This window comes from Erpetoichthys calabaricus, chromosome 3 (assembly GCF_900747795.2).
Source record: "Erpetoichthys calabaricus chromosome 3, fErpCal1.3, whole genome shotgun sequence".
Taxonomy (NCBI): Eukaryota; Metazoa; Chordata; class Cladistia; order Polypteriformes; family Polypteridae; genus Erpetoichthys; species Erpetoichthys calabaricus.
Window position 1 is genome coordinate 292,851,582 of NC_041396.2, and position 12,975 is coordinate 292,864,556.

At 39.5% G+C, this 12,975-nt stretch overlaps 1 protein-coding gene across 1 annotated transcript in view; it reads right to left on the reverse strand.

The window, feature by feature from the left end:
• racgap1 (Rac GTPase activating protein 1) overlaps positions 1-12,975 on the reverse strand; it is a 79,223-nt gene that overhangs the window by 44,512 nt on the left and 21,736 nt on the right. Inside the window, exons 2-8 of the mRNA XM_028798538.2 lie at positions 8,814-8,897; positions 5,978-6,180; positions 5,346-5,479; positions 5,195-5,264; positions 5,055-5,108; positions 4,897-4,974; positions 4,649-4,766 (exon numbers count right to left, since the gene is read on the reverse strand). Of these exons, the coding sequence (XP_028654371.1) occupies positions 4,649-4,766; positions 4,897-4,974; positions 5,055-5,108; positions 5,195-5,264; positions 5,346-5,479; positions 5,978-6,180; positions 8,814-8,892 (736 nt within the window). The 5' untranslated portion in view covers positions 8,893-8,897. The remainder of the gene's footprint in view (positions 1-4,648; positions 4,767-4,896; positions 4,975-5,054; positions 5,109-5,194; positions 5,265-5,345; positions 5,480-5,977; positions 6,181-8,813; positions 8,898-12,975) is intronic.

Sequence of the window (12,975 nt, forward strand, 5' to 3'; positions counted from 1 at the left end):
GCACAGTTAGAGCGGACAGAGATGCAAGTACCTGTGGGAAAAACACAAAGGAGGAGGACTCGCTCTCTATGTTAATACACGGTGGTGTAACCCTGGACATGTTAATGTCAAAGTCTCCACTTGCTGCAGGGACATCGAACTGTTGGCCGTAGGTTTGCGTCCCTATTACTTGCCCAGAGAGTTTGGACATGTCATTGTTGTCATCGTGTACATCCCTCTTCGGGCAGACGTGGAGACAGTGAGTGACATCATCCATTCTGCTGTTGCTAAGTTACAAACACAGCACCCTGAGGTGCTTGTGCTAATCGCTGGAGACTTTAACCATGTGACGCTGGACAAAACATTACCTGCCTTCTCCCAGTATGTGGACTGTAACACTCGTGGAAATAAGACTATTGATTTACTGTATGCAAACATTAAAGATGCATACAGCGCCACCCCGCTGCCTGCGCTTGGGAAAGCAGATCATAACCTGGTTCTGCTTCAGCCTCACTACAAACCAAAAGTGAGAGTCCTACCTGCAACCACACGATCATTCAGGAAGTGGACCCCGGAGGCAGAGAAGGCTCTGAGAGAATGTTTTGGAACTACAGACTGGGATATCCTGCAGGGATCACATAGTGAGAACATTGAGGAAGTTGACGACTGCACTACTGACTACATCAACTTCTGTATGGACATTGTAGTTCCAGTAAGAACTGTATGCTGCTATGCTAACAACAAGCCATGGATTACAAGTGACATCAAGGGCCTTTTGAACCAGAAGAAAAGGGCTTTCAAAGGCGGTGATCAGCATGAGCTCAAGCACGTGCAGAAGGAACTCCGAGTCCAGCTCAGGGCGGCGAAGGAGCAGTACAGGAGAAAGCTGGAGCAGAAGTTGCAGAACAGCAGCATGAAGGAAGTGTGGGATGGGATGAAGATCATCACTGGCTGCAGCTCGAAACAGGGTACCACCATCGAGAGAGACATGAAGAGAGCAAACCAAATGAACAACTTCTTTAACAGGTTTGACCACGCTAACCCACTCGCACTCTCACCTCGGAGTATTGCACCCTCCACAAATCCTTCTGCTGATACCAGCATAGGAGAGTCATCCCCACCCATAATTACAACAGCGCAAGTGAGCAGAGAGCTGAGGAGACTTTGTGCCAGCAAAGCAGCGGGTCCAGATGGAGTATCGCCACGACTGCTGAAGGTCTGTGCATCGGAGCTGGGGGGTCCTCTACAGCGCATCTTCAACCTGTGCCTGTAACAGGGGAGAGTCCCGAGGCTTTGGAAAACATCACCCCAGTCCCAAAGGTATCACGTCCTAGTGAGCTGAATGACTTCCGGCCTGTTGCTCTGACATCACATGTGATGAAGACCATGGAGAGGCTGCTGCTTCACCACCTGGGACCACAGGCTCAACACGCCCTCGACCCTCTGCAGTTTGCATATCAGGAGAAGGTGGGAGAAGAGGATGCCATCATCTACATGCTACACCAATCCCTCTCCCACTTGGACAGAGGCAGTGGTGCTGTAAGAATTATGTTTCTAGACTTCTCTAGCGCCTTCAACACAATCCAACCTCTGCTCCTTAGGGACAAGCTGACAGAGATGGGAGTAGATTCATACCTAGAGGCATGGATCGTGGACTATCTTAAAGACAGACCTCAGTATGTGCGTCTTGGGAACTGCACATCTGACATTGTGGTCAGCAACACAGGAGCGCCACAAGGGACTGTACTTTCTCCGGTCCTGTTCAGCCTATATACATCGGGACTTCCAATACAACTCGGAGTCCTGCCACGTGCAAAAGTTTGCTGATGACACTGCTATCGTGGGCTGCATCAGGAGTGGGCAGGAGGAGGAGTATAGGGACCTAATCAATGAGTTTGTTAAATGGTGCGACTCAAACCACCTACACCTGAACACCAGCAAAACCAAGGAGCTGGTGGTGGATTTTAGGAGGCCCAGACCTCTCATGGACCCCGTGATCATCAGAGGTGACTGTGTGCAGATGGTGCAGACCTATAAATACCTGGGAGTGCAGCTGGATGATAAATTAGACTGGACTGCCAATACTGATGCTCTGTGTAAGAAAGGACAGAGCCGGTTCTACTTCCTTAGAAGGCTGGCGTCCTTCAACATCTGCAATAAGATTGCAGATGTTCTATCAGACGGTTGTGGCGAGCGCCCTCTTCTATGCAGTGGTGTGCTGGGGAGGCAGCATTAAGAAGAAAGACGCATCACGGCTGGACTAACCGGTGAGGAAGGCAGGCTCTATTGTAGGCATGGAGCTGGAAAGTTTGACATCTGTGGCAGAGCGACGAGCGCTCAGCAGGCTCCTGTCAATCATGGAGAATCCACTGCATCCACTAAACGGTGTCATCTCCAGACAGAAGAGCAGCTTCAGTGACAGACAAACATTAACATTATACAAAGATATTGTTTTTTGTATCAGTAAGGTGCTGCTGGAGTATGTGAATTTCCCCTTGGGATTAATAAAGTATCTATGTATCAATCAATATCAGGGGAGTGAACAGTGTGATTGTACCCATTTATAAGGAGAAGACTGATATTCAGGATAGTAGATGGAAAAGGCATATGACAGAGTGTCACTTTATGGAGGTTCATGGGAGAGAAAAAAAGAGTACCAGAGAAGTGTGTGAGGATTGTCCAGAATATGTATGCAGGACTAAGGACTTGGGTTAAAAGCAGTGTTGGGGTAACAGAAAAGATCACAGTTACAGTACATCTACACAAGAGATCTTCTTGAAGTCCTAGATGTGTTAAGTCATGGGATAAAAGACCAATCCCACAGAGGTGTACTTTTTTTGCTGATGGCATTGTGTTTTATGGTTCCAGAAAAGAGAAAGTAGAGTGGAAGTTGGAAAAAGAGAGAAGGGCTTTGGAAGATAGAGGACTGAGGATAAATTGGAAGACAGACTATGAGGTCTAATGAGGATCAGGGTCCAGAAATTAGCCTGCAGGGAGAACTATTGAAAAGAGTGGATACATTTAAATATTTAGGATTGGTGGTGGCCTAAGATGTAAAATTAGATGCAGAGATAACCCACAGAGTGCAGTGTAAATGGAATAATTGGAAGAAGCTAGCTACAAAAGGACAGAAGAAATTAAATCAGAGGTACAACAAAGTAGGTTGAAGTGGTATGGACATGTAATGAGGAGAGACAATGTATGGGCAAAGGAGGGATGTGAATGAAGTACAGGGGAAGAGAAAGTGAGGAAGGCCAAAGTGGAGGTGGACGACAGAGTTAAAGAAGATCTGAAGAAAAAGCTACTGACTGAGGTGGAGGAACAGGACCGAGCTGTTTGGAGATGGTTGATCGAGTATATCATCCCCACATAGTAGTGGGAATAGCAAGTTGTAGTACTGGAGGGTCAGTAAAAATGGTCATTTTATTTCTTTCAAAAGAAGAATAAAAACTTTTTGTTTCTAAATTTTACATTTCCATACTAAAATGATTACTGAACAAAATTTTTTGGGCTTAACATTTTTAATTTTATTACTCGGCTTCCCAAAAGTCTCAGATAAGGACTCAGCCATTAATATTTGAAGCTAAACAGATACAGTAAGCACTTGAGCTAGTTTTAAAGAATATTTTTTGAATTTCATTCAAAAATCACATTACAAGTGTGGAGATTAGGGGGAAAATGTTAGGTTAAGTAATGGAAGTCATTGTATTTGAAGCCAAAGTTATGATGAACACACTTTTCCATATAATCTGAAACATTTTAATCCCAAACAACTAGGCCTAACCATGGAACAAGCGGAAAACCTTTACAACTCTGCCTTTCACCAGCAGTCACACCACCTGGAGCTAAGCTTGTTCAGGCTTGGCTAGTACTTGGATAGGAGACCAACCAGGAAAAGCTTGGGTTTCTGCTGGAAGAGGTGTTGGTGAGGCCAGCATGGGGGTGCCTACTTTGTGGTCTGAATGTGGATCCCAATAACCCAGTGCAGTAAAAATGGTGCTGTCCTTCGCACAAGATGTAAAATTGAGGTCCTGGCTCTCTGTGGTCATAAAAAACCTCTGGATTTCCTTTGGAAAGAGTAGGGTATACCCCAAGGTCCTGGTTAAATTGCCTGCCGTCACTTTGGTGATCTGAAGCATAAAGAACGCATGCACTAGAGCACTGTTTTTCATGGGTGGGGGAGAGTTTGCCCCACTTAGTGAAACGAACATTATTAGAAACAGGGGAAAAAAAAAAAAAAAAAGCACAATGTTGTAGATAGTCTTGTTGATCACTTTCATATTGACCACTCATCTGTCTTTGCTGTAGATATTTCACATAAGATATTATAGTTAATTTGTCTTGCTGTTAGCCATTAAGGCCAAGCAGCACAGGAGTGTTTTTTTTTTCCCCCGGAACTATTTATCCTTTGTCTCTGAAAGTCTACCTCAGAAGAAATGGTTAAAAGAACACCTAAACTTACACTTTTAACAACTCTAAAGAATTTACAACCGTCATTAAGATCTTTAACCGCATACTCTGCATACTTAAAACAATCAAAATTAGTCTAGGCTTCTGTATTTAACACAAAAAGCCCCAAAGTGAATTTTAGCATGTGTCTGCAATGCCTAATAAAGGCAAGCAATGATAGCAGAATTATAAATAAAGACTTAAATTAAAAAACACTTACCTGTCTTTCTACGACTGCGTGTCCAGTATGGGACAGTCTCAATAGTGGAGATGGCCTCAATAGAACTGCCATCAGCGGGCACTGTCACAGTGGTTGTTGCCACAATTGACTCATTCATCTTTGTAAAGTGGTTAAAAAGAATGCAAAAATGAAAAAGTTGTCTAAAATCGTTTGGAAACATGTTTTCAGTGTATCTAAAGGCTTAAGTTATAATAGATTCAACCATCCAAACAAGAATATGTTCTCACTTTATCAGAAGCTCTTCCTCCTGAGCGAGAGCGTTTGGCAGTTCCTGGAGGTCCATCAATGTGATGCCTAGAGGAGCGCTGAAATGACAATAAAGCTTGTTTCAGTGCAGAGTAGTAGTAGTAATGTACTACAAAGCCTCAAATAGAGTATTACTTACTCTTTTTTCCCGCTTCTTGAGGCGGACAGTTTTAACAATGGACGAATCCCAGTCCTGTTGAAGGAACATCAAAATGAATGGAATTCCTCTTTAGTTATACAAAAATGGGGAGAGGGTATGAAGAAAAAAAAAATGTTTACCAAGGAGTCCTCAGTCTTGTCATAGCTGATATCTGATAGTAATGATGTGGACTCATCAATGGTAGACAATCTACAAAAAAGCACAGGGTGTTATATCGGAACTTTTTCTGCTTTCTACCAGAAGGGAGAATCTACATGCAGTTACACTTACCGTCTGCTGTTTTGGCCAGCGGTTTGAGACCTGGCATTCAGAAATGCCAAGGCTGACCGTTGCTCATCATTTAACTGAATACTAGAAGAGTTTTCTGCGATCAACAATTCACGGATCAGCTGAATTTGACGGTCCTTAAAGAGAATGTGATGAAGTATAAACAAAATAGTAGAGATTATTATGCTGTATTATGTGGTGTAAACATTCATCCATTTTCTAACCAATTTATCCAGATCATACTGCTGAGAGCTGGTGCCAATCCCAGCAGAACATTGAAGGGCACACGTACTTACCCATCAATGCTAATTCCTGTTAGGCCAAAAATAAAAAATAATTTTAAAACATTTATAAAATAATACTATGCTGCATACAAACTAAATCAAAGTAATAATACAAAATGACGACCGAGTGAACTAGCAATGACACTTCTGATTTAAAGAATCTGTGTGGGAAAAAAAAAAAAAAAAGAAAAAAAAAAAAGCATTTCAAGGCCATTAAGGTCTTTAATGCTATCAAAGACTACATGTTGCCATTATTTACAGAGATATTACCAAAACTCCAAAATTATAAGCAAACAATCTTGCAACCAGCCCCTTCCTCACTTTTAGTCTAAGACTGTCACTTTGTCTTACCAGTTTCTCACATTCGGCCTCTGCCCGCTGGCGCCTCTTGATCTCCACATCAACTTGATTGCGGGCATGTTTTAACTTTACGTCCAGAGCACTGCGCTCAGCTTCAGTTTTAGTGAGCAGCTCTTTGCAGCACACCACCTCCCGTTCAGTCTTCAGCCACTTCTGACGACAGTTCTCAAAGCATCGTGCCAGCTGCAAGAATTCTGTTACACAAAAATCCATGCTGAAAGTTAGCAAAATGTTTAGCTTTTATTGTAGTCTTTCTATCTATGTCAAATAAAGTAAAAAAAAATAGTCAGGCTAACACAGCTTAACATCAAGTGCTTCGAAGTATTTTATATAACCTACTGTCTTTTTATGACAATCAATCTGCACATCTTTTGACATTTTACTTTGATGCCAAATAGTGAATAAACTAAGTTTTAGGGTATGGATTTAAAATGAAGACAATGAAAAAAAGTATTGTGCCACAGCTAAAGGTATACTGAAAACAATAAGGAATGGTTAAAAATGAAATACAAATATGACGCTCCAAAAGAAATATCTGTAACCCCCTTTATAAAATGACCTAAAATAATGAGGTGCTTCTGACCATGAGAATGAATCTAGCTTGCTTTCCCCTTGGGTTTTCAAGTTTCATCTCCAGTGACAAATGGCTGCAATATTCCTTCAAAATTTCACTCCTCTTTCCTTCAGTCATTGTTCCTACATGTCACAAAGCTGCTGATGCTTCTTCCTTTTTTATACAAGTCTTGAGTCTTCAATTCCCTGCCAGAGGATTTCATATAAACACCACCAAGGGTTCACTTCAAAGACTAAAGTCACCTTAACAATGCCATAGCCACAAAACTACTGAGAGGCTTGCAACAGTTTCAGACCAGAAAACCGGCCCTGAATTTTGTCAGGCCACGTTTCTTGAACAAGGCCTTCATTCTCACTTGGAAGAGGTGCTCTAACATATCTCTGAATTATTGAAAATGACAAGTGGATCTTTAAGAATGCTGACATGCCAACATGTCTCAAATGCAGCTTTTACAAATACCCTCACTTTCAGAAAAGCACTAATTGCCACAATGGCTAGATTCCTCCATATTAATTAGTGTTTAGAGCACTTTCATTTCCAAACACTGCAAGCATATCCAGCATGATTAACAATTTAGAATCTGTACAATTATAGCAATTATTAATAAATATCCTGCAATTGGTGCCCCAAGGACACAAGTTTACAGTATCTCACAAAAGTGAGTACACACCTCACATTTTTGTAAATATTTTATTATATCTTTTCTTGGGACAACACTGAAGATATGACATTTTGATACAATGTAAAGTAGTCAGTGTACAGCTTGTACAACAGTGTAAATTTGCTGTCCCCTCAAAATAACTCAATATTATACACTGACTACTTTACATTGTATCAAGGTGTCATATCTTCAGTGTTGTCCCAAGATAAAATATTTACAAAAATGTGAGGGGTGTGCTCACTTTTGTGAGATACTGTACAATTCACAGCTGTTTGCAGCTTCCAAGGCCTCAACTGATATACTGAATAATTTAAAAAAAAATTCCAAAAAAAAAAAAGAAAATAAGTTGTATTGGACATTTAATAACTTGGGTCAATCTGTGGATTTTTTTTCTCTCATTTTTCCACGTTTCCTATTTTGATCTTCTTCAATGAGGTCCATCAGCAAGTAAAACAAGTATAAGTAGAAAAAAATCAAGGTGCTGAATCTTCTGAGAGTACAGTTTAAAAATGTTAAGAATATGTACTTTATCAATTCTGTAATGCAAAAGAAATTTACTTTTACAAAATATTTTTTAGGCGACATTGCTTTCTGTTTTACTTTTACCCGTGATAATTAAACAAACAGAGAAAGTAAAAATCCCTCTAAGTTCCCTGAAATTAACCTAAACATTTCCAATACAAATAAGCCCCAATAAGTTTAAAGTGACAGCAAGCTACTCCACATTGATCATTTCTGATTAAGCTAATGACACATTACATGACTTCTAGTCTGGACAGGATATCAAACTTGACTGCAGTTGCTGATCTCATTCCCTGAGGATTTCATTTTACAAAACTAGAAAATTAAAGGGGATGACAAATTAGATGATTCTTTGACAGCTTTCCAGGACAGTTTCAAATTTCTAAACTCAGACTTCTTTCTGACAGCCAATAACATGTTGCTTGATAAAGACACTGCCATACAAATGCTTTCCAGGTAATGTCCCCTAAACTCCATTCTGTCATGGTTCTACACAAAATACTAGACATCAGAATAATGAGCCTCTTTTCTATCTGTAAGGTCTAAAAAAGCTGTGCTTCTTGTTTTTCGCAGCTACATTATAGGCACTATATTTGCAGATGAGTGCTCTTTAGTTCTTAACACTCACACAGACACTAGTAAGCCCTTAACACTCACACAGACACTAGTAAGCCCTTATCACTTAAGATAAATCAGACGATCTTGTATAGTTGCTGACTGTAAGACCATGAGACTAGTGGTCACGGAAGCATACTGCAACTTGTCCAATTTATTAAATTTATGTAAATATGAGACCGGGGTCTGGGGGAAATCTCTGTGGAGAAGTCATGTAACATGACAGAGCCCTTAGCTATGAAAATAGAGCGTTTACCTGCAATGGGAATGAGATTCCTTTTTGTGAGAGTGTATCAATATACTGTGCAAGTTTCAGACTGCATGTACTAGAACCTTAAATTGTTACTTTTTGCTTATAAGTTAAACAAAAGTCTAAAACGGAACAATAAATACTATTGGTGTAGAACATTTTATATTAGTAATGCACAGGCAACCACCCCCAAAAACACACTCACGTGGTTCAAGGCCTTCACTGAGAACCTCTGTCTGTCTCAGCAGCTGCTCAATTAGTCTGTGAATATTTGCTGGATCCATGTTATCTGTGGAAACAGACAGACAATAGGTTTCTGTACTTGAACTCTTTGTAAAATTGTATTTTGTTTATAACAATAAATGACAGCTTCAAGGAAAAGCATATCTCGGTCCTCTGTTCTCTCCAACAGCAACTAGCCTTCCAGGAATGAAATTATGCATGCAATATTATTACATTACCACAGTTTATGTTTGCATAGACTTGGACAGAATGCACAGATCACAATACATTTTTGCTGTACGTTTCAATACTATGGAACTTTGTGTACCTTAGACTTTCCTGTAAGACAGCTAACAAGAAGAATGCTTCTAATTTTCACAAAGTACAATTGCTCTATTTGTTCCAGTGAGCATCAAAGAAAAGCTGGCACTCAGCAGCAATGTAATATTAAAAAATGAGTTTGTAAACATAGCCATACAAGCGTTAAAGACTTCAAAAACTTTATAGACCCAAAACTTTAAATTTGGCATGGGGAGAAGAAGTGTGGAGCGTACCTGGAGATGAACTGGCACCCCTCCCATGGAGGGTTCCAGTTTTATACTGAGAAAAAACACAGGCTCCCAGCAACCCTATACTGGATAAAAGATTAGAAGATGGAAGCATATACTAAAACACATTATTTTTGTTTCAATGTATTAAATGCAACATGCTTATTTACCCAGAATTGAACATTTCTTTCTAATTTCTTTTATTTGGAAACAAAACAGTGACACAGTACATCTCAAACAAATGAAAACATAGCAAGTGCAATCCTTCAAATTAATAAATATAGCTGAATCCGGAGATTTTCTTTCATTATCATTATACTTGGCAGTAGGGGATAAGGTTACTCTGTCAGTTGCAGAGATTCAGTTTCTCCCAAATGTGTCATTTTTATAGAGCCAGAAACATCCATCATAAGATAATATGCCTATATAGATCATTCTTCCAAGCACCAATGTGTTTTAAGAAAGTTTGCTCCTGGCTAAGTTTAAATGACTCACTGCACATTTCAAAAACACTTTAAGATGACCACCATTGTTTATCACTGAAAGAAATCCACAATCACTTGGGTTGAAAGTCTACTGACCTCTGGCAGTAAGCTCATTCAGTATGAAGCTCTGAGAAAGTCTGGTCAGGCCACATATCAAATCCAGCATAGCGCATAAACTGACAATAATCCAGTGTGTCTATGGTGCAAACATACAGTATCAGAGGTGACAGCCATCCATGCCACACTAGTCCACCTTGACACTTATTGGAGAATGCATTTTACTAACATTAGCTCAAAGCACCCTTCTTAAAGCTACTACTGTAACTCAGAATGCTTGTACTGAACATCATCCTGAGTACCTGAATCTAATGATGCATTCCATTTACCTCAGATATAAGAGGTGGGAATGACGTCACACCCAAAGTGATTGTGTTCCGGTAAAATATTTAGAAAACCAATATGGATGTGTCCAGGAACATCTTTGTTGTGCTTGCTCCATTGGAAAATATAGCAGTTGTTTTGCATATCCAAATACTATTGCAACGTTTACAGATAGAAGCAGGGCAGTACTGTGTGCATGACTGCATACCACATACACTTCAGGACTGGTCATGTTGGTTGTGGCGCTAATTAAGACAAAGCAGAAGTTATCATGTCATTCAATTGAAGTTTAATCTTTTCTTCATGATCAGCATAACCTTGAAGTTGTCTGTGGATTTCAGAAGGCCTGAAAGGCATGAGGTGCCTCTTAACATAAATAGAGCAGCTGTGGAAAAAATGAGTAGCTTTTTGTTCCAAGAGGTCGAACATCACTGAGGGTCTTGTAACAGGCTGTTAAAAGGGCCCAGGACATTACTAAAAGAAGCTCCAACCAATTCAGAACATTTATGCCAAGGGCTGCCACCAGAAAGCCTCTCACAACACACAAATCCAAACAACCAACGTTTTGTCTCTCGCCATTCATCAAGCAATATTGTAGCATTCACTAACATACGTAACATCCAAGAATCTCACCGCCTTGCTATCCTAGGCAATAAAACCTGTTAACTCTTAAATACCTGCTTGACCAGTGTCCCAGACTATTATTCTACGCTACCATACTACCAATTAGAATGCAGTGTTCCAGTGTTTCCTGCAAACCTGCAAAAATAAAAAGAATGTTTTGAATATGCAGCTGCACTTGGCTCTCTTATTAAGTTTAAGTGCGTCATTGCAGCTACAATTCTAAAGTGCTTCGTGCCAGATAAAATTAAGGTAGTCATGCAACACACCTCAGCAATTTCAAATTTTATTTCTGAGCTGGTAATCTTCAGCCACAAAAAACCTTTTCTGCATGATAATTTAAAGTTGTAAGTTGGCATCTTAAATGAAACAGAAAAGGGTGTCAGTCTACTATAATGTAAGGCTGTTGGTGCACCTCAAAAAAAAGTTGGTAATGAGTTCAGGCACTGAATATTTCTTCAGCTGTAAGGGTCATATTTGAATTCTAATTTTATTTTTTTTCAGTTAACCTACTTTAACTGGGAATTCGTTTTTGTGTTTATTTCTATTAATTATTTGTTAAAAGTTATTTTATTTGGTGCGTATTATTGACGCTGTTAACTGGGTTCCGTTTTCATTGTTCCTCTGATCAAATATTGGAAGTCAGTCAGTCATCTTCAAACCTGCTATATCCTAACACAGGGTCACGGGGGTCTGCTGGAGCCAATCCCAGCCAACACAGGGCACAACATTTTGCCATTGATTTAGTAATCTGTGCCTGCTGCAGTAATCTACCACATACTATATTATGAGGAACGTTCAAAAAGTTTCTGCACTTTTTTTAAAACTATTAAGAACCTCAAAAACACTCTATATAGTCACCTTCCTTTGCGATGCGATTTTCCCAGCGTTGTAGCAACTTTTTAATGCCCAATTACTGCTCCTCCCGCCTACACAGTTTCCAATGAAAATATAAAGTGGGGAAATTTTTTGAACATGCCTCTTAAATCTGCATGTGTCTACACTAGTAGCAAAAATTATTATAGGATATTTTTCAAAAAATGAAGTAATGCTGTTCAGCTTCTGTGATATTATTGAAACACTGATATGTTCATCAGCCACAGAAACAAGGGAACCTTGGATGGAACATCCTATGAATTCTGTTGTTGTAGGTCCACACTATGAGAAAGAGAAAGTGTTGAATGGTTATTAATCCTCAATCACCATTCATCTACTCCAGTTCTGAAGGTTGTCAGCATCTAAAACCTAACTCAGTAGCTTCATCTACAAAGCAGAAAACTACAGAGTGCGCTAGTCCACCCTAGGGCATACACAATTCCAAAACACTAATACACAAGAACAATTTTCAGTGTCCACTAATACAACATACAGCTCTTCAGGATATAGGAAGCAAATTCAGGGCTATGGATTCAGTACACAAAACCTTCGACTCAAAACGCCTCAATTTATGGCACTACTGACTCTGGCTCCTCTATTTGCAATTTAAGCCAATGTGTTATCGGTCAAAAGTTTGAGGTCACCCAGAAATGTTTAGTTTTTGACAGATATTAATACCTCTATCAGGCATTACTAGTATGTATAATGATTATTATTGCTTGATATGGCTGATTTTTAATGTATTATTCACGTAAAAGCTGCTTAGCCCCATCTTCAGCAGCCATTCCTTCATTGCAGTGTCCTAATGATAAACTCCCTTATTCTTAGTCATTTAATAATGCAAAATGGTTATTAGAGAAACCTTTTTAATTGCATTAGCACCACTGAAACTGTTCACTTGTGTTGGAAGGCAATGGTATTTCTAAAGCTATGTTCTGGGTTCAAGAATGGCCCCAAACTTTAAAAGTAGTGTGTTTATTGTGTTGACTCAAAGCACACAACATACAAGAAAAGAAAGCAGTTTATCACTGGCAACCTGAATCATCAGGCTACAGTTTATTATTATTTTTAACATTTTAAAGTTACAAACATTGACCAACAATAAAAACAAAACATATAACTCACAAAATTAAATAAAGATTAAATGTATATCAAAAGACTAGTAGGGATAAATAATTTATTTGAATTAGTAGTGAAATTGTACTAGGGTGCTGTGCCGTGTTAGCCATTACGA